The following is a 26,997-nucleotide window of genomic DNA, read 5'->3' on the forward strand; positions in this document are numbered from 1 at the left end:
ACAGGCTAGAGACACTGGCTAACTATGTCCATGGCACAAGAGTTTTTTGAATTTCACGACAGGTGGCTCTTGTGGTGCAGCAGCCAGTCTGCCTGGAACATGACATTTTTCAGACATATCATTGGGGTCCTGACCACTCAAGGTCATTAAAGATATCACACCAGTAGGTTTACTGCACATAGATCTCTGCTCAATGTGACAGAATGCCCTTGTTTCTCTTTTCCATGGCCCATAGGAGCAAATAATTTCATCATCGCCCTGTGATGCTGAATCGTGACATCTGTGATTGTTTCATATTGTGACATACCTGTATCTCCCCTGTGAATGCCCGAATAAAGTTTGGTTTCATTGAACTTATATATCAGCTAAACTGTGGGTGGCCACTGAAATCAGCACATGTGGCCGCTGAGATGTGAGCCATTGATTATGAGTGGTAGAAGGCGTTGATGGAAATGCGCCATTGCATTCCCTCCAGTAAATTTTCCAATGTTCAAGACAATCAAGTTCTAAATAGCTGAAAAATGTTTGCTACCCTGTCCCTTGGAAGACTCCTCCACTGTACGAGCTCTCATTGTCAAGACATCTTTCCCCCGTGACAGTCAGCCTCAGGGCTATTCTGTAACTAATCCGTTTGCTCCTAATATTAATCCTCTTTGACCACACCCTAAACAATTCCTCTCCTCTTCCACCAGTGTACATCTTTTCCTTCTGTTGTTTATTTACTATATTGCCATGCCCAGCACTGTACCCAACCGAGGAAAATGCCCCTGCCAAGGCTGCTGTTGAGTTTACATTCTTATGTGTATAAGGGGTAAGAAACCAGAGGGCTGAACACAAAGTCAGGCTAAAAAAGGCACAGCAGAGCCAGCCTGTCGCCCTCAGAGGCCCTGAGGGATTTGAAGGGGAGCAGGAATCAAGTCCTTTATGGGACTGGACCAGGACACTCCCTGCAATTCCTTAGGTGGGATTTCAGAACATTCTTGGTGAGCAGGAGAGTTGTGATTTGGCAGATTTGAATCATTTGGTTTTTATTCTGGCGTGATTGCCAAAGCCGGGTGAGTTTATGCCCGGTGCAGCTTAGTGTCTGGTGTTAATGGAACAATTGTTCCATGATCTGAGAGGCTGTGTCCCTGGGAAGGACACATTCCTTAATTAACCCAGCCTTGCCCATTGCTATACCTGGAGCTGTGATTACACAACTTTTCTGTTGCCTCAGGCCGAGCGCAGTGGCGAGTCAGTAAAGGTCCTGGTCCGGGCCTTTGTCACCGTCCATTGTTGCTAAAATAGTCCAAAGCCTCTTCCAGGCAGAGGTGCCACCTTCTCACACCCTTGAGGCTGAAAAGATTATGTGGACACTAATTACCAAGTGCTGCAACAATATTTTTTTCAAACCTCTCAGGTTTAAAGGAAAATGCTGTAGGTCAGAGTGGAGCTTTAGTGATTGAATGGCAAGAGCTGAAGCAGAAGCTAGGTATTAACTCGTGTTTAAAAGTACCACCCTAATAAACAAACACCAGTATTGCCCAGAAAATCTGCTAGCAGGATGAATGTGGTCATTAGCAAATGTTCCAGCTTGTCACGTTTGTGCTGACCTGTCCGTGGAGGAGTGTTGTCCAGCAATTAGAGCAGTGGACTGGGCAGCAGGACCCTGGGTTTCATTGCTGGTTTTACTGCTGCCTCATTGCAAGTCACGCAACCTCTCTGTGTCACAGTGCATCCCCATTCATTCTGTGGCCTGCAATTCTTTTCCATATGCTATGATGTTCCCAGGCTAAACAACTGCTGTTTTAGATCAAGGGAGCACAGTGAAAGGATAAAAGTAGTGTCTCTGTGAGAGAGCACAGCGTTGGCTTCTCTTCTCTAACCTGCTGTATCACCCAAGCTTTGCAAAGTGGCACCTGTTCCTGTGGGCATGCAGACTGCCTGGCAATGTATAGACAGTACTGCACCCATGTATCCCCCAAGTATAGTTCAGAAAAGACTGATGGAGCGTGTCCCTTGCGTAGCTGCCTTGGTGCAAATGGCAGCTTTCCTTGTCTACTCGTGAAGTGGGTATGGCCTAGCCATATCAGTTGCTGGCTGAATTGGAGCTAATCCCAGCTCCAGTCAAGCCTGGTGTGGGGGAGAGAGAAAAAGACCGTTCTACATTGTGCATGCCTGGGGAGTATGCATGCAGCTAGAAGTGTACATTCCCTGCTCAGGCAGACATACATGTGCCAGCCATGGTGCCGCCCACACACACCACACCTGTCAACGTGGCCAGTAGAGCAGTGTGGCCAGGGCAGCATGGCCAGCCAGAGTGGCATGGCCAGGGAAGCATAGTTAGCCAGAGCAAAGTGGCCAGAGTAGTGTGGCTAGGGTGATGTGGTTAGCCAAAGCAGTGTGGCCAGAGTGGTGTGGCCAGCCAGAGTGGCATGGCTAGGGCAGCATGGATAGCCAGGGTGGCATGACCCGGGTAGCGTGGCTAGCCAGAATACTGTGGACAGCATGGCTAGGGTGGGGTGGCTAGCCAGAGCAGCGTAGCCAGGGAGTAGAGAACATACAGCACAGCCCTGATCCCACTTAAGCTTCAGCAGCTTTTAAAAGAACCATTTTCACTCTCCCCAGAGCTGGTGGGTTTGACATTAAGATAAAAGCTGGCCTGTGCTACTTAGTGGCCTGATCTGGCTTCAGTCAGCGGGTGCCCCATCACAGGGTGTCTCAGACCTCCAAGGTGGCCAGGCAGGCTCCTGCACTTTGTCAAAGCCAGCCTCGGAGACTTGTGTTGCACTGCCTGGCTCGGAGTGGATAACTGTGGAAAACTGGCTGCTGGGGGCTGCATAGAGGATTATGCTGGGATTTGCCTGATTCCCAACTGCTCAAGCAGCTCTGTTTCATGCTGCAAACCTCTGATTGGAAGAATCTTTGTTCAAAATTTAAAAAAAAAACAAAACTGTGGGACCAGTTTGGGCAAAGGTTCCTCCAAGCACAACAGCTATTTTATTATTTTACGCTCAGATGCTCTCCGTTAGTTTCAAGTGTGAAGTCTGCACTCCCTGCTTTTCCCCACCCACCTGGCCAGAGAGTGGAGAAAAGACAACCTCTGGGTCTGTTCAAAGGATGCACACGTGAGGATGCACGCATGCTGGCACGATGGGTGTGTGAGGGAGGAATTAACACCTCTGGCACTCAAGGAGGGAGGTGGAGGCAGGGTACTTGGGGAAACAGCCCCCTAGACAACAGCGGCTTTATACTGCTGCTGTGCAGCAGAATACAGCTCAGCACACGCAGTGAGTGGGGTAGCGCGGCCCCAGCAGTTTTCCGTCTTTGTCCTGTTCATTACACAGTAAACTCTGTTTTATCTGGTATTCATTCAACCGGAACTCTCAAATAACCGGCTCCGCCCCCAGGCTCTCCCAGCCAGGGCTGCCCCTGGGCTCCTGGGGTTGGAGCTGCTGGCTCTCAACCCAGGGGTCGCTGGGATTCTGGGCCCAGCTAGGTCTTCAGGGCTGGAGTTGCTGACAGGGCTCCTCCCGCTTCTGGCTTCAGGCCCCGGGGTTCTCCTGGACCCAGGGCTGCTGGGTTAACTCATCCAGATCCCCAGGGCTGCAGCTGCCAGCCCTGGGGCTGCCGGGGTCCCCTTGGCCCCAGCGGAGCTCCATTCCCCAGCCCCATATGGCTCCCCAACTATGGGGCTGGCGGAGGAGTGCAGCATTCCACAACCCAGCAGAGTTCCCCCAGCCCCAGCCTGCTCCTGGGTTCCCCCAGCCCTGGGGCTGCCAGAGTTCCCCCAGCCCTGGCCAGATCCCCAGGGCTGGAGTTGCCAGCAGGGTAGCCGGCCATGGGGCTGGTGGAGTCTCCACCATCTGGCTGTGGTTCCAACGTCTGGGGCTGCCCACAGGGCTCTACGCTCCAGCCTGCTCCCAGCTTCAGGGCAGGCAGGGTGCCCGCCCGACCGGGTATCCAGCAGCTGCTTTATATTACCTGGTATACCTTGTCCCAGAGTTGCTGGATATGAAAGAGTTTACTGCACATTCAACTCTTCTCTCTCCCATGCCAGATGCCAGAAGTGGCTGCAACGAACTTGACCCAAAGAGTTCATGGCCTTGTCGATATAACATCATGGTGCCACTGCACCTGCTAACCCAGCTGATCTCTCTGCTTTCCAGATTTACCCTCTATGCTGTGGACACCCGAGGGAGGCATTCAGAGCTGAGCACAGTCACCCTGAGGACAGCCTGCCCACTGGTGGATGACAGCAAGGCAGAAGGTAAGAATTTACTCTCCCGATTCTCCATGCCCAGCCCCAGAGAGCTCTCCTGGGAAACTCCTTTGACCCTTCATTTCCCCACTTCCCGTCTGGGGAAACAGCTGATTGCCAGGCAGCCAGTGATGCAGTCCCTGGGGAGAGGAGAGAGGAAACAGAAGGAAAAACAGGACAGGAAGGGGAAAGAGATACTGAAGGGGCCATTGCAGGAAACTGAGGGCTTGTCTACAAGATGACACGGAAGTTCGTCAGAATTCAGAATTAAAGTGACCTAAGCTCAATTTTGCTTATTTCATTTGAATGATAGCATCTGCACAAGGGTATAATCCAGTTTAAAGTATCAGAGGGGTAGCCATGTTAGTCTGTATCTGCAAAAATAGCAGGAAGTCCTATGGCACCTTGTAGACTAACAGATAGATTGGAGCATCAGCTTTTGTGGGCAAAGGGGGTCTGACAAAGTGGGTCTTTGCCCACAAAAGCTTATACTCTAATATATCTGTCAGTCTATAAGATGCCAGAGGACTTCTCGTTAATCCAGTGTAACCAATCCACTTTAAAAATGAATTTGGATTTACATTCTTGGGCATCCCTGTATAGACAAGTCCCAAGAAAGAAAAGGGGGTGAAGCCAGAATAGCTGGAACAGCAGTATAAGAATGAAGAGTCAAACAGGGACATGCTGAGTGCACACATGACCAAAAAGGTCTGTCTGATGTGTGTGATCTGGTACTCCAGTGGTTTTCAACCTTTTCTATCTATGGAGCCCCTAACAGTTTTGAAAAGAGGGGCTCACCCCTGTGGAAACCTTGGACATAGTCTTCAGAGCCACAGTGTCCTTGGAACCCTGGTTGAAAATCGTGGTGTCACTGTAGAAAGGGAGCTGACTTGGAGCGATAGCTGATGTGGGAAAACGGTAATATGAGTGTCCAAAATTTCACAGTTGTTTTCATTTTTCAGGGTTTGAAACAGTCCCCTTTCTGCCATAGTGATTTTCTGAAAATAGTTATCTTTTTATCGGCAACACCATCTACATTATTACTTTTTTTTATTTTAATGGAAAACTGGGTTTTTGGAAAAAGTATTTTGATAAAATTATGTATTCAATAAAAGTGTGGGAGGATCTTTCCCCCGCTTTTTCATTTACCCCCCCAAACAAAGACACCCGTTTTATTCAAAAAATGTTGAAGAGCTCAGCTAGGAACCCCATCTGTCAAACACAATCATGAAAAAAGTGCTAGATAACAGCTAGAGACTGTGCTCATGTTATTTCTAATGATACATTCCTGCCTACCTTATTTTTCGTAATTATTATTGATTGAATTCATTTGAAAGACCCAAACCCTCTCCTGTTCCCCTGGCATCCTCTCCCCCCGACTCCCCAAGAGCTCAGCACTCAACATGCTCCCTGAATTCTGAGCCCTTGTGACAGTCAATTTCTTGGTTAGGTGCCTCAGGTGATGCCTTCAGAGTTCACATGGGTTAAAATGGGCAAAGCCGTGCCTCAGTTTTAGGCGCTGACTCTGGAAAACAAAAATAGTGGGTGCTCAGCACCTCCCCAGCTGATCAGCTGTTCATTGGCAGGTGGGAAAAGGGGAAGCAAGGGCAGAGCCTTGGGTGAAGGGGCAGAGTGGGGGCAGGATGGAGAGGGGGTGGAACACACACCCAGCAAACTGAAAGTCAGCCTGTGCCATGGGTAAACACACCCTCGCTGGTGCCACCATCCCCCAGGTGTGTGTTGCTGAGGGCTTCTGAAGGCGCACCTTGTGGTTCTTTTAGGCTGATGGATGCTGAGCCGCTCCATGAGGCCTTCCCAGTGACTTGTGAGAGGCCTTGGGGAACAGATGGGAAAGCATCAGAGGGCTGGCAGTGCTGGGACGGTTGCACTGGTGTTCTTGTAGCCAAGAGGGCAGATTTACCAGCCTGAGAGAGAGCACCATTGAACTTGACCCCGGGACAGCCAGACACCCAGCATCGAAAGCACCAACATACTCACCTGAGAGGCTTTTGTTTGGGGATCCGAGGGGCGACACTCAAGGAAGAGCCTTTATTAAAGCTGCAATGAAGAGGTGCCCTTGTGGTACATCTGAGCTCCTGAAAATCTCGCCCATAATGTTTAAGCAGCAGGAGCCTCGAAAGTGGTGCTTTCCAAGTCCAGGGTTATATGTACCGTACAGGTACTTTAGGGGTTTTTTGCTTGGTATTCTAGGATTTCCTTCCCTCCATGCCTTGCTGCGCTCCAGCTCCCACTCCTGCTAAGCAGCTACAGAGTTTTGGGTGACTGGGGCAGGAAGCAGAGGTGTGGAATGTGTCTCATTGAATGGAAGTGGCAGGCATTGGTTGACACAACTGAGGTGTTAGGCCCTGATCTTGCAAAAGACTGTAGGGGCATACCTGGTGCCCATAAGCAGCCCTTTTAGAGTCACTGGGGCTCCAGAGGAGCTCTAGATTACAGCCTGGTGAGGCAGTAGCAGGATGCAGGTCTCAATCTGGTAAATCAGTGCGGCTGCACAGATAGAGGGAAGTGCTCTAAAGCCAGCTACCAAGCTGTTGTGAGTGAGGCGGCCAGCCCAGTCCCTCAACATCAGGCCCACTGAGTGGTTTTTAACTTCCCATGCTCTCTGTGTCTTCCCCTCCACTGTAAACTCCTCCTACCCTGCTGCTTTTCAGAGATTGCTGACAAAATCTACAACCTCTACAATGGCTACACCAGTGGAAAGGAGCAGCAGACAGCCTACAACACATTGATGGAGGTCTCCACGTCCATGCTCTTCCGAGTCCAGCACCACTATAACTCGCACTATGAGAAGTTTGGAGACTTCGTCTGGCGCAGTGAGGATGAGCTGGGGCCCAGGTAGCTGTGCTTTCCCATAATCCTTTGGGATTGGCCCATTCCACCCCATTCATAAAATCATAGAATAATAGAATCCTAGGGCTAGAAGAGACCTCAGGAGGTCAACAAGTCTAGCCCCCTGCCCAAAGCAGGATCAACCCCAACTAAATCATCCCAGCCAAAACTTTGTGAGACTGTGACTTAAAAACCTCTAGCGCTGGAGGTTCCACCACCTTTTTAGGTAACATATTCCAGTGCTTCAGCACCCTTCTGGTGAAACAGATTTTCCTAAAATCCAACCTAGATTCCCCCCACTGTAACCTGAGACCATTGCTCCTTGTTCTGCCATCTGTCACTACTGAGCACAGCCTCTCTCCATCCTCTTTAGAGCCCCTCTTCAGGAAGTTGTAGGCTGTTATCAAATCACCCCTCACTCTTCTCTTCTGCAAACTGAATAAGCCCAAATCCTTCAGCTTCTCCGGGGCCATTTAGATGGACCTGGTGATCCCATAGGATCAAGTAGATAGCTTTTTATAAGTAGAGTTGCCATATGTAAACTTTTAAAAAAGAAGACATCCCTGAGAGGGAGTGAATCTGCATCAGTATCTACCAACTCACGTGATATTAACGTGTTACAGTATATGTAGAACATTAATACTATGTTAGCTGGTAGATACTGATGCAGATACACTCCCTCTCAGGTGTGTCCTCTTTTTTGAAATCTGAAATAAGGTAACCCTGTTATAAACCTCCCCAACCAATCCCACCATCGGCTCAGGAGAAACTCTGGTCTGGGATTATAGGGTGCTGTAATTTAAGATGTAAGTGATTTGTAACAGTTGTTTGGGAATCCCATCCTGGGAGTAATAGAAAGTACTGCTGATTAGGATCTGGGCGTAGCTGAGATGGTAATGCTGCTGGCCCCAGTGCTGTAAATTAGGACTGAGGTGAACTGCCAGGGCTGTGTGTAAACCCAGTGTCATCAATTAGCACTTTTTAGATTGCAAAGTCTCTGTGACACAGGCTGTGACTCCTCCAGATTCACATGTGCCCTGATACTTGCAGCATTGTCACAGTATCAGCTGATTAGATAAACAGAGGGATACATGTGGAAATACAGAGAGTGATGGAAATTAGGACTGAGCTGCACTGTATCAGGTGTTTGGAAAGCTAAGTACTAGAATCACAAAGGGACAACTTGCCCAAAGGATATCGCTAAAGGACAAGGGAGTCTGCCTCTGTCAGCACATCCTCTAGCAGATGTAGCTTTGGTGCACAGAATAGCCGCGTCTACATGTGCCGGCTACTTCGAAGTAGCCATGCCAATTTCGAAATAACGCCCACCACGTCTACACGTGGCGAGCGCTATTTCGAAGTTGAAATCGACATGAGGAGGCGAGACATCGAAGTCGCTATCCTCATGAGGGGATGGGAATAGCGCCCTACCTTGACGTTGATCGTCAAAGTAGGGCATGTGTAGCCGATCCGCGTCCCGCAACATCGAAATAGCAGGGTCCGCCATGGCGGCCATCAGCTGAGGTGTGGAGAGACGCTCTCTCCAGCCCCTGTGGGGCTCTGTGGTCACCATGTGCAGCAGCCCTTAGCCCAGGGCTTCTGGCTGCTGCTGCTGCAGCTGGGGATCCATGCTGCATGCACAGGGTCTGCAACCAGTTGTCGGCTCTGTGGATCTTGTGCTGTTTAGTGCAAGTGTGTCTGGGAGGGGCCCTTTAAGGCAGCGGCTTGCTGTTGAGTCCGCCCTGTGACCCTGTCTGCAGCTGTTCCTGGCACCCTTATTTCGATGTGGGCCGCTTTGGTGTGTAGACACTCCCCTGCAGCGCCTACTTTGATGTAGTGCTGCCCAACATCGACGTTGAACGTCGACGGCACCAGCCCTGGAGGACGTGTAGACGTTATTCATCGATAAGCTATTTCGATGTCGCATTCACATGTAGACATAGCTAATAAGTCCAGGGGTGAAGCCAGTAGCTCTGGCAGCAGAGCACCATACTGAGGCATGGTGAGAAGAAGCCTTTTAGAGATTTCGACAAATCCACATTTTTGAACTAGCAAACTTATTTACAGGGAAATCCCTGCCTTGCTCTGCTTTGTGTGCTGTTGAGAAGCTGATAGTCCATCCTGTCCTATGGTTGTGAGATCGCTGGCAGAGTGAAAGTGGCTGTCCCCCGGTGTTCTGTTGTGCTTGTGTTCTGGTTTTAAACAGCAGTAAAATGAACTGGGGTTTAAGTGAATGCTGGGCTTGCAGCTTGATCGAAACCGTTAACCCAGCTCTGCCCTGTCAGCCCAATGCAGATGTAAGGGTCTTAAAAAGTCTTTTTTTTCTCCGTATCTTAGAGGCACAAAACATGAGGGCCTCATGTAAATTTTCTTTAAGGGGCAAGGGAGATGGTTCACATGCAGAAATGGTCTTCACACCATGAGATAAAACTTCCAATTGTTTACATGTCACACAACCCTCTGATTTTTTTTTTAAATCTATGATTTTACCCTTGTGCTAGCTCCGTCGTGTTTGGTGAATGAACTAACAGCATGTGCTAGACTGTGACTTTGCAGCACAGTATCTCCTAACCCCTGGGTGAAGTAAACTTCTGTTGCTCTCATCTGATTGATGAAGAGACAGACAGATGAGAGGTATAGTCTGTGAATCTGTCTAATCAGCCTAATGTGACATATTGATCCGTTGGCCCTTGCCATGGTTACTGGGCACCTTACAAGTTAGGAATACTCTTAGTGGATGTAGGTGTATCTCCTTCCCCCACATCTAGAACTATCACATGACATTACAGTGGCCTCCCTAAATTCCAAATGCAGTGCCCGCTAACCTGTGCTGCAAAGTGAAGCATGCTCAGGCGATGGAAGAAAATGTTTTACAAACATGTGTTCCTTATCCTTAACTTCATGCTAGGAGTGGAAATAAGCAGCTGAGTAACTCTGAGATTGTGAAGAACAACAGTTCTAGCAATAACAACCCCCAAAAATATCATTTAGGACACTGGCAAGTGTGAGTTACTGGTTAACATGCAGGTTCAGGAAGACTACAACTAGGGAAGAGAGCAAGGGTCACCAGCCCCCAGCATGCATGCTAAGAGTAGCATGTGAGCTGATTTTCATCAGCACACAAGGCAGGAGCTCAGCTCTGCCCCTCCTCTTCCATGCAGCTGGGAGGTTGCTGGCAGCCATCCTGCCTGTGGATTAACAAAAGCTCAGCCAGTGCTGCCAACCACCATGTAAACAGTAAAGCTCTGCATGTGAAATTATTTATTAATGAAGCTGTTGTAAGTAGGACTGTCAGTGACTTTAAAAAGTATCACTGGCATTCGGACTTTACATATTGGTCCAAAGGTCAATTTTTGGCACTCCGCCTCGGTAAGTTTGCTGAACCCGGAATAGAGCACACATGGACTATGCCATGCCACAGGACTGGGGGAAAAATTGGGTTGTTCCTTGGACAGGATGTCTTTTTATGACCTTCTTGCCAGGGCTGAGGAGCTACTACCATGACTCCTCATTAGGAACATGATGTTCTCTCAGGATTCTACATTCAGTCAAGCTCTTAGAGAAGTTTTACGAGTGTCACCTTGTCAGCTCTTTCAGAATGACTTTAAGTGTTCAAAAATAAGAAACAGAGAAAACAGGGAGGTGCAGATGGCAGGGGGAGCAATTAACCACAACAAACACATATGTACTTTTTTCCCCCACTCTTCACTCCAGTGCCACAATTTCTTGCAATAATTTACAACCCTTCTGGACATAAATTCAAGTTGCCTGTCACTGGCCCTCAAGTAGAGGTGACCTTGGTTGTAATTTTTTTGGATAGCTCATTAACCTCCGACGTGTAGTCTCTTCCTTTCTCCTGGATGGCACTGTAAGTGGTTTCTCATTTTAACTCATCCCTCTCTTGACAAATCCACGTGGCCATTGGTTGTCTTTATGTTTCCCTGGTAACTCCCTCCATTACCTGAGCGTCTCTGGAAGCTGAGTGACCATGCACCTGTTTGAGGGCATTATCCAGCGGGAAAATACAGGCCACGTGAACTCATCTCTCCATATCAGACAAGGAGATTTGGACAGTGCTCTCCAGCATGTCCTTGACACACCGTTATACAGAAAGGAGTGTCTGAAGACATCCGTGGATTCGGCAGGCATCCTTCCACATGGAGGCGGGGATCTGCGGCTGAACTATCAGCTGCCCCTCCTGCTTCTGAGTACCCTGTGTCTCTTAGCCACGGGGAAGCTTCTAAAACCACCCCTGCGGCTTGCAAGCAGTTCTAGTCTCTTGACAAGAAGGAAGTTCTGTCCTCCAGTCCCATTTCTCAGGGAGCTCTGACAGCACTGAAGCCCCCGGACAGCGGGAGAGGTGACTGAGGCTTTTCTAAGGGAACATCTTGTAATGAGATTTTAATTGACAGGCTGTTCTCGTTCCCAGGAGGTCATTCATTTTCATACCTTGAAATGTTTATCAGATGAGCCTCAGATCCACAGTAAATGTTCGCTCATAAAACTTAGTGACAAGAGGGGAGTCTAGTGCCTCTGTGTAATAAATACATCATGCTGGAGTCCTCGAGAGCCCAGTTTCCATGAAAGCCACAGGTTACTGCAAACAGCTGCTTGCGAGAAGACACACTGACAACCAGATGTCTCAAACAGAAGGTTTACATTAACAGGACATTAAAAACTTAGCTCATAGGTGGCCCTAGACCAGGACTTGCTGTGGTCGGGACTTGGCTTCTGGTTTGTTTCATCCTGCTACTCTCCTCTAACAAACCCCGTATAACCCCAACACACGCAAAAAAGAGACACTTTCTCCAAATTTACAGCACCAATTTGTTCCAACTACAGAGAAGAATGTCTAGACCAATAAAGGCCTGATGCTACTATGCATTTGTTCTAGCCTTCCTGGGCTCGTGTGATGCAGTGACAATGCTTTGTTATGTCACAGGCTCTCCTTTTAACAGCCGGCTGGATTTTTTGTTGTTGTTGTTGTTGTTGTTGTTATGGCTCTTGTGACCGTGTCTGCTTCTTAGGGGGAGGTGGAGGAAACAGACATGGTCATCTTATCCCCACCCCCACTCCCTATTCATCAGATTTAGGATATGACATCAGCATGGAGTTTTAAGCCCCTCCTTTTCTGAAAGCACGTCAGGAGCTCTGCTGACAGCAGCAGCAGGAGAGGATCCTTTTAAATACAGGCGTCTCCACCAGCAGCTGCCTTACGGTAACAGGAGGGAATGCGATGTACTGATGGGAGGCTGCGATAGCAAGGCTCGGAGTGCTGGACTCTAGTCTCCCATCTGAGAGCTGGACAGACCTGGGTCAATTATCGCTTGGGTGGAAAATCTGAATTTATAGCAATGAAACCCCACAAGAGAACAAGACAACCAGGCATTAACCAGCTCCCCCACCTCCTGGCAGAGTCCTGGGGGGAGACCCTGCTGCACTCAAAAGCAGCTGTTATTCCCTGTCTGCTCAATAATCCAGTGATGTACATTGCTCGTGCCTTTCATCCCAGCTCGCCACAGTGCTTTGCAGGCAGCCCCAGGCGCAAGGTGGGTATTGTATTCCCCATGTCGATGAGCAAACTGAGGCAGAGAAAGGTGAAGTGACAAACTCTCTGAGGCACAACTGGTCTGGGACAAAACTGAAAGAAGCTAGTATATGATACCCTGCTCTCCCATGCTCCCTCCCGGGGAAGAGAACCCAAGCCTGCCACTCTAACCACTGCACAACACTGCTGTGGGACAATTCCTTTATCCAGGCATAAGCACTTTGAATGGCCTAGTAAACACTGTTTAGCCATCTCTCCTCACGCACCACTAACATGAGATACAAGATAGGAAAGTGGCAACAGAGGGCCATTCCTATCAGCGTTGACCTCATTCCTTCACTCCCATGGCCAGGCCAGGCTGGCACTATGCTGAAACAGCAGGCCCCAGAGCACCATGTGGTTGGCGAGATGGAGGTGAGAACACTGTGGGAAGGAAGCAACTAAAGTTTGATGGCTCAGGAGCTTAGTACAGAGCAGTGTCAGCCCTGGTTGTAGCCAGCCGGGAGTCTGACTTCTGCAGCTGTCCCCTCCTGATCCTGCCCTTTCATAGGGGAATAAATTATTGTTTCTGGCAACGCCGGGGTGGCTCAGCGTTAGGAAGATTTCATTTCCAGTATTTGAAAAGGTGGTCGCTCTGGCCTGACATCCCCCTGCAGAGAGCACTTGGACAGTGGCCAGAATTTGATTGATGGGGTTAAATTGGAAGCCCAAGAACTGCTTCTGTAATTTATAACCCAACCTTCACCAGAAGGTTTTTCTCTCTTTCTCTCCCCTCCCCGTCTCCTTCTCTCCTCCTTCTACTTTTTAATAAAGAAAAGATGTCAGCCAAAAGTTCAACACTTAAGTATGGCTTCATTAACCCTCTCAAACAAGTGAGTCACACCTGCTCCTCCAAGGGGAACGGAGCAACCTGGCCATCACTGAGGGAGTTTGCATTTCACACAGAGATAGCAAAATACAGGCTTTCATTTCCCTCCCAATCCTCCACACCAATATGTTCCTCTGCCTTCTGCTTGTTTGCTGATGCGTGGAGCTGCCACCTCCTCTGCTTATCCATCAGTGCATTTTGCAGTGGGTGCAGATGCTGGAGTGGTCCATCACCTGCTGCTCCCCAACACCAACACAGCAGTTGTAGTGAGATGCAGCGATGCAACCACAGGCCCACCGGGGAACAGAACAAAACCACCAGCTGTTGCCCGGAGATGCTAGATGGAGGGTGTAGCATGGTCCTTGACCAGCTAGAAGAAGCAAGCCCTGTGAGAGAGTTTGCAATGATGTCTAAATGTAACAGAGACTGGAGAAGAGAAGAGGAAATAAGGAGGAAATGGTTGGGGAGAGAAAAGCAGAGGGAAGGCATGGAGGAGGACACCACAAGGTACAGAAGATGGAATGGAGGAGAGATGAGACAGAAGACACGTAGAGGTATGTCCTAAAGATCTAGGTTTTCATTGCAAGCATCCAGCATAGGCTGGGGACAGGATACCAGACTTAATGATCCATTGATTTGAATCCATTCTTGGGAGTTAGTGGTTTTAAAACTCAAGGCAAGACCGGGTTTGCACTCATTTTGATGCAGAGCCTGATATTATGCTCTGCCTAGAGTAGGGGTGGGCAAAATACAGCCTGCAGGCCAGATCTGACCCAACATACATTTGGACCTGGCCTGCCATGTCCCACAGCACAACAGGGCACTCAGGCAGACTGCCTGCCACAGCCCCACATGCTGCCCATTGCCAATGCAAGAGCTGCACACTGGCCAATGGGAGCCACAGGGTCGGTGTTTGCAGGCAGCATGTGGAGACCCACTATGCCCCTACCCCCAAGGAATACACAAAGACCTACTTGCCCCAGCAACATTGTGGGGCCGCTGCACACAGGCGGTCTGCTTGAGCACCCTGCTGGTAAGTACCATCCAGCCACAACCTGCTCCTGGCACCCCCTCCAACACCCCAACCCCCATCCCAGGTCACCCTCCCACACGCACACCCAAACTCCCTTGCAGATCCCACACCGCCTCCTGCTCCCAACCGTCTGCCTCAGATCAGAACCCCTTCCTGCAGCCAAACTCCCTCCCAGTCCTCCCCACCCCCACACTCCTGTTCTCTGCCTGGGGCTCACCCATGCACAGAAACTCTGCCCCAGATTCTCCATTCATATCATCCAAAAGTGTGGCCTGTAACCGCTTAGCAAATTCTTGGTGTGGCCAACTCCCTGCTGCCCCCCGTTTGAAAATTATTGCCCACCCCTAACCTAGGGCACGTGGAGGGGCTGTTAGTATTTAAATGCAGCTTCCCTTTTTCATCATGCGTCAGGAACAAATGCCTGGGTATTCCTGCCCATCCACAAAGCCATCTCTTGATTGGCTACTCAGTCACAGAGCCCTGCATTGAATGTCATCTCCCACCATTCTGTCCTGTTGCATCCACTCTGGCAGGCAGCCCCAAAGCAAATAGAAGAGCGCACTGCATCACGTTTGTGACTGCAGCCCAGAGTTGAACCACGTTTTCTTCCTGATTTACGCAATGGGCAAAGAACACAACAAATATTACCTAAACTAAGACAGTAAAGACACATCCCTTACATGTGAAACATCAGACCAGGGAGCAGGGACCAGGGCCAGGAAGTAGCCGGTATCTGGGAGGGGAGCCTGGGAGCAGCACTGGAGGCCAGCCGGGGATTGACCTCCACTGGCAAAATCCCTGATCTGGGACGACTCACATCTCAAGAGTGCCAGACCACAAGTAGGACCTCTAGCAATATATCCATAACAACAGGAATGGTACAAACCTCTGGAAGCTGGAGAAATTTAGATTGCAAATAAGGCTTTTTTTTAACTGTATGAGAGCAAATAATCAAGGGTCAGGGTGGATTCTGTATCATAATTTTATTTTTATAATTTTTTCAATCAAGACAGGCTGCTTTCCTAGAAGACCTGCTTTAGGTCAGACAAGGTGATTAAAAAGTTCTCCTGCCATTGGAATCTCTGAATCTTTGCAATCCAGCGACTGCCAGGATGTCACTGCTATTGTTATTTGAGCTAGTTACACCAAAGATAGCTTTGGTATAGCTAGACACTCTTCTTCAGTTGTACTTCTGACTGCTGGGTAGACATACCTTCAGTCTTCCAAATGAGAAAGTGTTTCCAGATGTGTACTTAAAAAAGGGTTTTCTTTTCTAACTACCTTCCCTTCCTGTCATGCAGATGGATCAGCTAATTCCCATCAATAGCTGCTTCTCCATTTCTTTGGCAAGATTTCCTGTTTGAAGCAAATGACAGACAATAGAACTGGATGAATTCATGAAGGATAAGTCCATCAGTGGCTGTTAGCCAAGATGGGCAGGGATGGTTTTTCAGACTCTGTTTGCCTGAGGCTGGAAATGGTTGACAGAGGATGGATCGTTGATGATTACCTGCTTTGTTCATTCCCTGTGTGGCATCTGGCGTTGACCACTATTGGAAGACAGGATACTGGGCTCGATGGACGTTTGGTCTGACCCATTATGGCTGTTCTTTATGACACGCCATCCTCTCTCCCAATACATGATAAAGGGGTCCTGAATGTGAATAGGTCTTGTTTCCCTTACCTGGACAGGAGCTCAGAACTCTGGACTCAGCTCACAACCCTCCTGGCTTGACTTTGCCAGGAGTTTAATGGGAATATGTTTAGTGTGAGCTGGAAATGAACAATGCAGCTATCATTATCAGGCAAATGTTGCCTGGCCAGAGCTGGTGAGAAAACGGGAAGCTAGTTTCACAAATAATGTTAAAATTTCAAAGTTGTTTTAATTCTTATTGGTTTGAAGCAGGCCAATTTTTCTTCCTTTTAACAATTCTATTTTTTACTGTTATAACAATGTTCAAAAAGAATTTTCATTATTTTTGACAAATATTTTTTTTGGAGAAAGTAACCACCAGAAAGAATGAAAAACTACAAAATTTTGGCACTTGTTGACAAGCGTTTATGAAAATTTTCCTTCCACCCTGAAGGAAAAAAGAAGGCTGCTTCCTGACAAAAGCTCTAATTCAAAAATGTGTAGCTACAGGTTGAACCTCTGTAGTCCGGCATCCTTAGGACCTGATCGGTGCTAAATGAGAGAATTTGCTGTATCACAGGAGATGAATATTATCTAGCAGCGCTACCAATACTTCCACTGCTTGCTGGGCTCTTAAAAGACATCTAGGGGTAAATTACAGATAGATAACAGTACAGAACACTGAGAGCCAGGACTGGTGGCTTTAAACAAACTTTATGGGACCATGGGCAACTCAGTCTGACCCATGATAAGTGGTCATCCAGCTAACTAAAATCACGCCAGACCATAGATGCTGTCGGATGAGAGAGTGCCAGACTAGAAACGTTCAACCTGCAGTTTTATATCACCTGCTCCTATGCATATGGTAAATATTATTATCCATGTGCTGATGCTGTGCTGCAGACAATATTCAGAAGTACTGGACTGTTTTTAGAGTCAAGTCTGAATGCTATTGCTTGCTTATACCCAGTGCCACCCACATAGAAGTTAAGGAACACTGTGCAGGGAAGCTGAGAGCAGAATATGACTTCTTGGTGTGCATTCTTTAGCAATGGTCTCCTCCTCGGAAAGGTCAGCTTCCGTGTATTTCAGCTTAGCAGTCTGGCACAGAGGGGACAGTATGTCACTAATGAAGTTATGCATCTTTTATTGGAAAGGGATGGAGGAACTCTCTAGTAGGGTGGTGGCTTCCTAAAGGAATTGTGTTGGTGGGAGTTGGAAATTGTTGGTCAAAGCTCAAGCCATCACATCATACGTACATGTGTGCTTCCCATACGTCAGTCTTGAGTTCTCCTACCTCAGTTTGTTCTCATATTTTGGAACCTGAAGACATAGTCACCACAAGGAGAATGTCTACAGCAGGACACAGTTGGCTCTTGCTTGGCAGCCCCACCACAGAGGAATTATTCTGAGCCTGTCTTGTCTGGAAAAGGAAGGGAGCCATTTGGGTGAGGTTTGCTCACCTTTCATATTGTCTTCCCCATCCAGAAATAGAGATTTGTAACTGGCTGTGAAGCCTTGAATGGCCTCAGTCACCGCTTGTGACTTGTCTCTCCTCCATGCACTCCAGGCTTTCTCTTTTAGCACTCACGGCAAATTCTTGCTTGGAACTCAGTCTGGAGACACCATGGAGAGAGCAGCTGCATCAGAAAATAGCCTTGCTCCCTTGCAAGCACTCTGGGGCAGAAGCACCCAAAAAGCTTTGCAGAGTCAAATAATCCCCATGTTTATAGCTAGCAGACTGAAAGCGCAGCCCCGATATGTCAGTGGGAATACACATTCCTTCAGTAGCTATAACAGAGCCCAAACCCAATCCCAGGCCTTTGCTGTGGCACCAGCGGGAGAGGGAATAATCTGTGGTCTTGAGACTTTCAAACCGCACGTGTAAATCCTCATTTCCCACTTTAGATTTAGTACTTTGCAGGCTCTCACTGCAGGAGGGTCGGCCTCTCACTACGTTACTCTGTTTTGTCTTTGGGGGTAGCTGCACCTTTCCCGTTCTGCTGTTACAGTTAGAGGCGGATTTTTGGAAGCCTTGACAAAACGCAAAGACAGAGTCTGTGTGCTTGGGTTCCTTCCTGAGCTGAGGCATGAGCATGGGTGTAGGCCAGCTGTTCTGAAGAACTCCATCTAAGTAGATGGTTACCCAACTTGTCCTTTCACATCTCCAGCCCCTTTCGGCAGCAAGGATTTTGGGTGCTCTGCCAGGATAGTAGATGGATGGCGACTTGTTCATGACCTCCATGTTTCATTAGTTTCTTAGGAATTGAGAATTCATTTACACCAGTGTAACAGAGGCAAATTTGGTCCCTGGGTAAGGGACAAGTCAACTTGCCAACTGGGTTTGTGCTTTTCTCTTTCAACCAACTGAGAAACCAACAAGAAAAGACCCTACATGAAATTCCAGGGGCCCTAGGGCCTTATCGGAGGAACAGATTTGATTCAGGAATGTGCTGCCAAACCATGTTTTACCAAAGATCTTGGTAAACATTATGTTACCCAAGCTGCTCACACCACCCAAGTCTTGCCAGTGTTGAAACCATGGGACAGGACTCTGGGAACTTTCTGTGATGTGGCAGTATTGCTGCAGGGGGTATTATTGCCCAGAAGGCAGCTCTGGTTGGATGACCCAATGGAGCTGAGAGCAGTGATGAGTTTTCTTCCTAGCTTTCTCCCCAGCAAGTCAATACAGCTTCTCGTGTCTCAGTTTTCCCATATATTCAATGGGAATAATAACGTGGATGCCATAAGTCTTAATTCATCAGTATCTGCAACACATTTTGAGATCCTTCCATAGCAGGTGATAGAGACATTTAATTAACTAGGGAATCAGTCAGGATACGTCTACACTAGTGTGATCTGTCAACAGAACTGTCAGTTGGAAGAGATCCTCCCACAAAACTTCTGTGAACAGAGTGCAGCCAGACAGCAAAGCAGATCGAAAAAGCAATCTCCTCTGTCAACAGAGAGCGGCCAGACTACTTGGCCACTGTCTCAAGAGAACAGCCTCCGGAACACCGTCAGACAGAGTCACATGGCCAGCAATCCCTTTCGGGAGTCTCAGCAAGATTCACCCTTAAAGGGCTCACCTCAGATGCCCGTTCCCTGCCCATGCTGAGGCTTGCCCACCTCCATGAGGGACTGCAGAGCTGCTACAACAGGGCTTCAATACTCGCTGAGAGACACAGAGCTTTCTAGCAGGCCCTGGGCTTCCACTGGCCCCACCCAAAGGTGCTACAGCACCTGCTGCACCTTATCATGGCCATACTCCTCTTGCTCAGGGAGGGCGAGCCTAGCACCAGTTTTGAGGAACACACTGTTGCTGCGGCACAGGCCCACCTGCACTCGTTCCTCCCAGGTGCTCGGGCACATCTGGAGGCACCACACCAGTTCCAAGTGGTGAGACTGGCTGGTCATGGGGCCCTGGGACGACCTGCAGTGGCTCCAGAACTTCCACATGCAGAAGGCCACCTTCCTGGAGCTCTGTGCCTGGCTCACCCCTGCTCTCCGCAGACAGGATGCCTGGCTATGGCCCTCCATCCCTGTGCTCATGCATGTTGCAGTCGCCCTGTGGAAGCTTGCCACCTCCAACAGCTACCGCTCCGTGGGAAACCTGTTCAGCATGGGAAAGTCCACCATTTGGGGCCGTCCTCACGGAGGTAAGGCATGCTCGGGCTGCAGGCCCTGTGCAGAGTGCGGAGGTGCCCCACCCAAGGGGCAGGGGCAGGGATGTGGGGGCATGGGAGGAGCCCCATCCACAGTGAACCAAGCTGTCCCACCCTCACACAGCCCTGCTGCTGGGGGTTGGGGGTGCAGCCTCACATGGGGCTCCCAGAGAGCTCGGGGGGGAGACGAGAGGGGGCAGGGAAACCCCCACATGCCCCGGGGCTCCCTCTCTCCCTCAGTCCCTTATGTGTGTGTGTGGTCCCCTCCCTTTGCAGGTTGTGACAGCCATCAGCACACTCCTGCTATGGAGAGTCGTCCATCTGGCAGAGGTGGACATCGTCGTGGCCTGATTCGCCGCCCTGGGGTTCCTCAACTACCTCGTGGCTATTGATGGGACCCACATCCCAATCCACGTCCCAGACCACAGCGCAGCAAAGTATATAACCCGAAAGGGGTCCTTCTCCATGGTGCTGCAGGCCCTGGTCGACCACTGCAGATACTTCAGAGATTATTTACATCTGGTGGTTGGGCCGGGTACGTGAACATAAGAACATAAGAATGGCCATACTGGGTCAGACCAAAGGTCCATCCAGCCCAGCATCCCGTCTGCCGACGGTGGCCATTGCCAGGTGCCCCAGAGAAGGAGAACAGAAGACAATGATCAAGTGATTTATCTCCTGCCATCCATCTCCTGCCCTTGTTCTGAAGGCTAGGGCACCATACTTTATCCCTGGCTAATAGCCATTTATGGACCTAACCTGCAAAAATTTATCAAGCTCTTTTTTAAACCCTAGTAGAGTCCTGGCCTTCACAGCCTCCTCGGGCAAGGAGTTCCACAGGTTGACTGTGCGCTGTGTGAAGAAAAATTTCCTTTTATTAGTTTTGAACCTACTACCCATCAATTTCATTTGGTGTCCCCTAGTTCTTGTATTATGGGAAAAGGTAAATCATTTTTCTATATTCACTTTCTCCACACCATTCATGATTTTATATACCTCTATCATATCGCCCCTCAATCGCCTCTTTTCCAAACTGAAAAGTCCCAGTCTCTCTAGCCTCTCCCCATATGGGACCCGTTCCAAACCCCTAATCATCTTAGTCGCCCTTTTCTGAACCTTTTCTAATGCCAATATATCTTTTTTGAGGTGAGGAGACCACATCTGCACACAGTACTCAAGATGTGGGCGTACCATAGTTTTATATAGGGGAAGTATGATATCTTTTGTCTTATTATCGATCCCTTTTTTAATAATTCCTAACATCCTATTTGCCTTACTAACTGCCGCTACACACTGCGTGGATGTCTTCAGAGAACTATCCACTATAACTCCAAGATCCCTTTCCTGATCTGTCGTAGCTAAATTTGACCCCATCATGTAGTACGTGTAATTTGGGTTATTTTTTCCAACATGCATTACCTTACACTTACCCACATTAAATTTCATTTACCATTTTGCTGCCCAATCACTCAGTTTGCTGAGATCTTTTTGTAGTTCTTCACAATCTGTTTTGGTTTTGACTGTCCTGAACAACTTGGTGTCATCTGCAAACTTTGCCACCTCACTGCTTACCTCATTTTCTAGATCATTGATGAACAAGTTGAACAGGATCGGTCCCAGGACTGACCCCTGGGGAACACCGCTAGTTACCCTCCTCCATTGTGAAAATTTACCATTTATTCCCACCCTTTGTTTTCTGTCTTTTAACCAATTCCCGATCCATGAAAGGATCTTTCCTCCTATCCCATGACCACCTAATTTACATAAAAGCCTTTGGTGTGTTTTCTGCAAAGCTGGCCTGTGCCAGGGGATGCAGGCTGGCACTTTCATCCCCCGCCAGGGAGCTGGCAGTTAGGGCAGTTCACATGCCACAGCGCATTGTGGGGGGCACAGCATAGCCCCTCATGCCCTGGCTTACATCGGCCAGCTGGACCCGAGCCACTGACTTGGTAATGCCCAACTCAGCCAAGCCTGGATGCAGGCCGAGGGTGCCTTTGGCCACCTTAAGGCACACTGTCAGTGCCTCCTCACCCACCTGGATGTGGGGGAGCATTGTGTCCCCCAAGTTGTGGCTTCATGTTGTGCCCTGCACCACATTGTGGAGGGAAAGGGGGAGGTCATCCTCCTGTGGTGCAGGGGTGGACGCTGGCCATTGCTACGAGCAGCTGGGTGCAGCTCCAATCCTTCAGGCACACTGGGACAGGCTGCGGATCCGAGAGGCTCTGAGAGAGCTTCTCCCGCAGCCCCCAATGACCCTCCCCAGGGTACCCCCCAGTGGGGGCCTCAGGCCTGCAGCCCTACCCCTTCCCCACCGTGATCCCTCCCATTACCCTCACGCCCCTCCCCAACCCCTGGCCAATAAACACAGACGTGGAGGTGGTGGTTGAGTAGCTACTTCACTTAAACAAAGATACAAGTTTTGAAAATAAACAGTGTAATACAAAACGATTTACGGTGTGAAAACAGTGACCTACGTACAGTGGGGAGCTTGGGACGAGGTGTGGGGCATCAGAACTCAGACAGGGGGGGGAGCATCAGGCCATGGAAGGGGCAGGGCACCACGGGGTGCGGGGCCCTGAGCCTCATCGGCCTTGGGGTGCCCTCCCACCATGGGTTCGGGGTGCCCATTGGGGCTGGGTTGGGGGCGGAGGTGGCAGCCATGCGTGGCTGGGCCAACGGGTCCCACCAGATGCTGGTGGTGGTGTTGAAGTGGGACGGCACTTGGACCCAGGACTGCGACTGCCATTCCCGTTTGTCCCTCAGCCACCATTCCAGGGGGTCTGTGAGCCTACGGAGGGTAGCAGTGTGTCCCCTCTGGAAGTCCTCATTTGCCCAGCGATGGCTCCTCCAGCCGCGGGCCTGCCCTCTAGGTGGGGGATGCCAGTTTGCCCTGGTGCTGGTTCAGGGCTGCCTCACTTCAGTGCTTGGGTGGGGCTGGCTCAGCCCTCGCTCAGTGCGAGTCCAGCTGTAAGGAAGACAAGCAGGAGGGACATTCATGCAGCACAGCCGGTAAGACCCTTACACCCACCATGAGCCACAACCAACACCTCCCCGGGCCATGGGATAGGGATGTCCTAGGAGCACAGGCATGTGTGGCCTGCACAGCGGGCCCTGCCACATGGGGACTCCTCACTGCCTCAGGGACCAGGCTGACTGCTGAGCCGCCACCTGCCTGGTCGACGTGTTGGGACTAAGGGGAGGGTATTCGGCCACACCTCAAGGCAGGTGGGTTAACCAGGTGCAGCCTGACCCTCCTGGGGCTCTCCCCTACCCCGCATGTGTTGCTCACAGCGCTGTTTGTGGGAGGGGATGCTGACTCCTGCCTGCAGGCATGCCCGGGTGCTGGGACCTTCACTCCTTGGTGTGTCTGGGGTCAGACCAGGTCTGTGTGGCTAGCCCGCTTCCAGCTTGGGGCTTATCCGGCCGCCCGTGAGGCTGGCAGAAAGCTGGCACCCGTGTCTGGGGACTGCCTGCTAGCTGTGGGTGGGACATGCTAACTTGCACAAGGTCCCACCCGAGGCAGTCTGGCTATGCTTTCTGCATGCCCCATCTGTGCCCACCTCCCATGCCCTGGGGTGTGCTATGCTTACTGGGGAGACCCTCACCCAGCTCTGGGTATGCCCTGGAAGTGGCCTGGCAGGAGGGACCCAACTGGAGGGCAATGACAAGGGTGCTGCCACTCACCTCAGACCCCGTGTCCACCTGTGGGAGGGGTTGGGTTGCAGGGTGCTGCTCCTCCTCCTCAGTCTCCAGCTGTGAGGGGACATGTCGTCTACCCGCCAGGAGCTCGTGAAGCTCTCTGTAGTAGGGGCAGGTCATGAGTCCTGCCTCAGATCTGGGGTTGGCGTCATGGGCCTGGCTATAGCCCTGCTGGAGCTCTTTCACCTTGGCCGGCACCTGCTCCATGGTGTGGGTGGGGTGGTCCTGTGCCACCAGGGCGATGTCCAGCTGGGCATATGGTGGCGGGGGGGGCGTTGTGCCACTTGGCTCCGGCCCAGGAGGGGGCCCCACACTTTGTGCCTGGGGGTGGCTTCTGTGACCCCTCCAGCTGCTCCCTCAAAGAGCCGAAGGATCACGAGGGGCCTGGCTCTCTGCCATACGTGAAGGCTGTTCTGGAAGGAGTGGCTCTGAGGGCGTGGGGCCAAGCCACGTGCTGCTCCAGTGCACCAACGCTCTCAGCTTCCTGCCGCAGGGTTTCCTGGGCTCCCTGCAGCTGTAAGTGAGGCTGGAGGCTGGGACCACAGAGTTCCGCTTGCTGTGGACAGGGCATTCACGGGGCACCTGTGCAGCGCCCTGGAGGCCTTTTCTTTTGACAGAAGCGCCCCCCCCGTCCCGCCTTCCCCCAGGAACATCCAGACTGGCTTTCAGTCAACAGAGATGTTCTTCCTAGGGCGCCCATATCTCCTTGTCTCAAATATGGGACAGGGAACTACAGGGAGGGAGGGGCAGCTCCTCCGGGCTGCACCAACCCCTGGGAAGCTGGCACTCCCCCTGCCTCAGTCCCAGGGAAGAAGCAGCCATGGGCACTCCTGCTCCCACCCCAGCCTCCGAGGGCCTAAATTCAAGACAACTTGTCCCTTTTGAAAAATGAGTAGGGACACCTTTTTGGTATCCCAAATATGGGACTGTCCCACCCGATATGGGATGGCTTAGTTCTTCCTCGTGGAGAGTAGGATAACACCGTCAACAAAAGTCCCACCTTCTGTCAATTTACTGTCGACAGAACGCCTTGGGAATGTGGACTCTTCTCAGGTTTTGTTGACAGAAACCCCTAGTGTAGACATAGCCTCAGACTCTGTCCATCTAGCTATCTATGGACAACTGTTCACAGAACGGTTGTGTACATGTGACAGAACAGACCGCCAACAAAACCCAGGAGCTGTGGCCAGAACTGAACGATTTTGTGTAATTCATCCAAATCAAAACTGATCTATTTTCCCTCACCAAAATGAAAACTCAAAAAAAAAAAAAGAAAAGAAGAGGAAAAAAAAGAGCAGTAGTCTGGTCAAAGAAAATGTTCCGTACATTGAATCAAAGCAACATTTTTTAAACAAATTGTCTATTTGAACTGACAAGTTCTTAGCAGAATGTTAATGTGAAAGGCCATTGTGCTTTGTATGTGTCATTTGGAAACAAACTGCTGTAAAAGCTCATGTTGAAAGTGTCAGAACAAACCATTTCAACATTTAGGAACATATGCTGTTTTGGTTTTTTTTTTGGTTTGGTTTGGTGTGGTAGTTTGCAGGCTTTCACTGGGCTGGGTACAATTATTGGCCAAATTCAATCTGATTTTTTGGGGGTTTTTTTTGGCAAATATAATACAGGTTGACTCTCTCTGAGCTAGGACTCTCGTCCAGCAACATCCATAATCCAGCGTGATTTTGATTAACTGGACAACCACCTATCATGGGTATAGCCAAGTTTCCTGTGGTCCCAAGTTTGTTTACAGCAACCAGTCCTGGCTGTCAGTGTTAGGTGCTGTTATTTAGCTCTAATTTACTCCTAAATGTCTTCTGTGAGTCCAGTAAGCAGTGGAAGTGTTGGTAATGTGCTAGACACTATTGACCTCCTGTGGTCTGGCAGATTCTCTCATCTAGCACCAGTCAGGTCCCAAGGGTGCCAGACAAGAGAGGTTCAACCTCTATTTCCACCCCCCAAAAAAAAAAATTCAACCACCTGGCTCCTAGCTCCCTTGTCCTAAATGCTTCTACCTCCTTGCTATGTTTCTGTCTCCTCTTCTGCATTCTAGGAAAGCTCACCTGATCTTACGGAGGCTGGAGAAAGTTAGTAGTCACTGTTCGAACTTGCTCCGCAGTGCCTATATCCAAAGCCGCACCGACACTATGCCCTACTTGTTCTGCCGCAGCGAAGAGGTCCGGCCAGCCGGCATGGTCTGGTACAGCATCCTAAAGGACACCAAAGTGACCTGTGAGGAAAAGATGGTCTCCATGCTGCGCAACACGTATGGGGAGTCCAAGGGGCGGTGAGAGACAAACTTGGCCTGACGCTGTGGAAGGGACGGGAATGGCAAGAAGTCATGGATGTGTGAGAACAGGAGGATCAGATGGGCTGAGGGAAAGGCTGATGGAGGGGACAGCGAGGCCAAATGGGACTTTTTGACACACAAGGTGGAGACATGAGAAATCTGCCAACTGGACTTTGATTTCACTTTTTTTTTATTTTTTAAAAAGAAAATACCTGGTTTGACTCAGTAGCACTGTCTCTCCTTTTTAATCTTTTCTTACTGAATTTCCTGGACTATGTGCTCCAATCCAGAGAGGAAGAGCAATCCAAAAGGGTCACGTCAAGGCACAGGAGAGCTAGCAGCGCCCTCCCTCCCTGCAACACACTCCTTGCTAGCCTGGGAAGCAGACAACATGGGAAAGGGAGTCTGCTGCCATGGGTTAGCAAGGAGCAAAGGCAAAGCATCTCGGTCCTGAGAGGCAACGCCAGGATCTGGATGTGCCAGCCTAAAACTGAAGATCGTGGAGATTAACGCCAGCCGGACAGGTGCAAAGACATTGGAGGCAAACTGGGTTTTTTTAACGCCCTGAGTTTGCAAAACTGCTGCTTGTGGGGCCTTCGTTTGCAGGGCTCCTGACAGGTTGTTCTGTGCATTAAAGATTCATATGAAGTCCACTTTTCCCACCTGCGGGGTGTTTTTTCCAACATGCTTCTCTGCCATGGCCTCTTTGCAGGGTCTTTTTGAAGAATGACCTGAGAGGGAAAGAGTCTCTTTAGACATCTGGTAAAGGAAAGGCAAGAGTTGGGTACGGAAAGGTGACTGTCAGGTACAGGAGAGTTGAATGTCAAGCACCGGAGAGGTGAGTGTCAGGTAAAGGAAAGGGAAGTGATGTGTACAGGAAAGGTGAGTGTTGGGTACAGGAGAGTTGAGTGTCAAGTACCTGACAGGTGAGTGTTAGATACAGGAGAGGCAACTGTTGGGTACAGGAAAGACGAGTGACAGGTACAGAAGAGGGAAATGTTGAGTACAGGAAAGGTGAGTGGTGGGTGCAGGAAAAGCAAGTGTCGGGTATCGGAGAGGCAGGTGTCGGGTACAGGGCTAAGGGAAGAATTCCAATATGTGGACCAATAAGACACATCTCAATGCCGGATGAGGGGAGCGGGTGACTGGAGCTGAGCATTTAAAGAGGCCAGAT

General features: G+C 49.9%; 1 protein-coding gene across 2 annotated transcripts in view; it reads left to right on the forward strand.

The window, feature by feature from the left end:
• The window catches only part of ASTN2 (astrotactin 2), a 708,908-nt gene extending 682,438 nt beyond the window's left edge, over window positions 1-26,470 (forward strand). For both annotated transcript variants that reach the window (XM_075015031.1, XM_075015030.1), the window contains 3 exons: window positions 4,149-4,249; window positions 6,913-7,096; window positions 25,587-26,470. In XM_075015031.1, coding sequence (XP_074871132.1) covers window positions 4,149-4,249; window positions 6,913-7,096; window positions 25,587-25,824 — 523 coding nt within the window. In that variant the 3' untranslated portion in view covers window positions 25,825-26,470. The remainder of the gene's footprint in view (window positions 1-4,148; window positions 4,250-6,912; window positions 7,097-25,586) is intronic.
• The last annotated feature ends 527 nt before the right edge of the window (window positions 26,471-26,997 follow it).

Source organism: Carettochelys insculpta, chromosome 21 (genome assembly GCF_033958435.1).
Source record: "Carettochelys insculpta isolate YL-2023 chromosome 21, ASM3395843v1, whole genome shotgun sequence".
Taxonomy (NCBI): Eukaryota; Metazoa; Chordata; order Testudines; family Carettochelyidae; genus Carettochelys; species Carettochelys insculpta.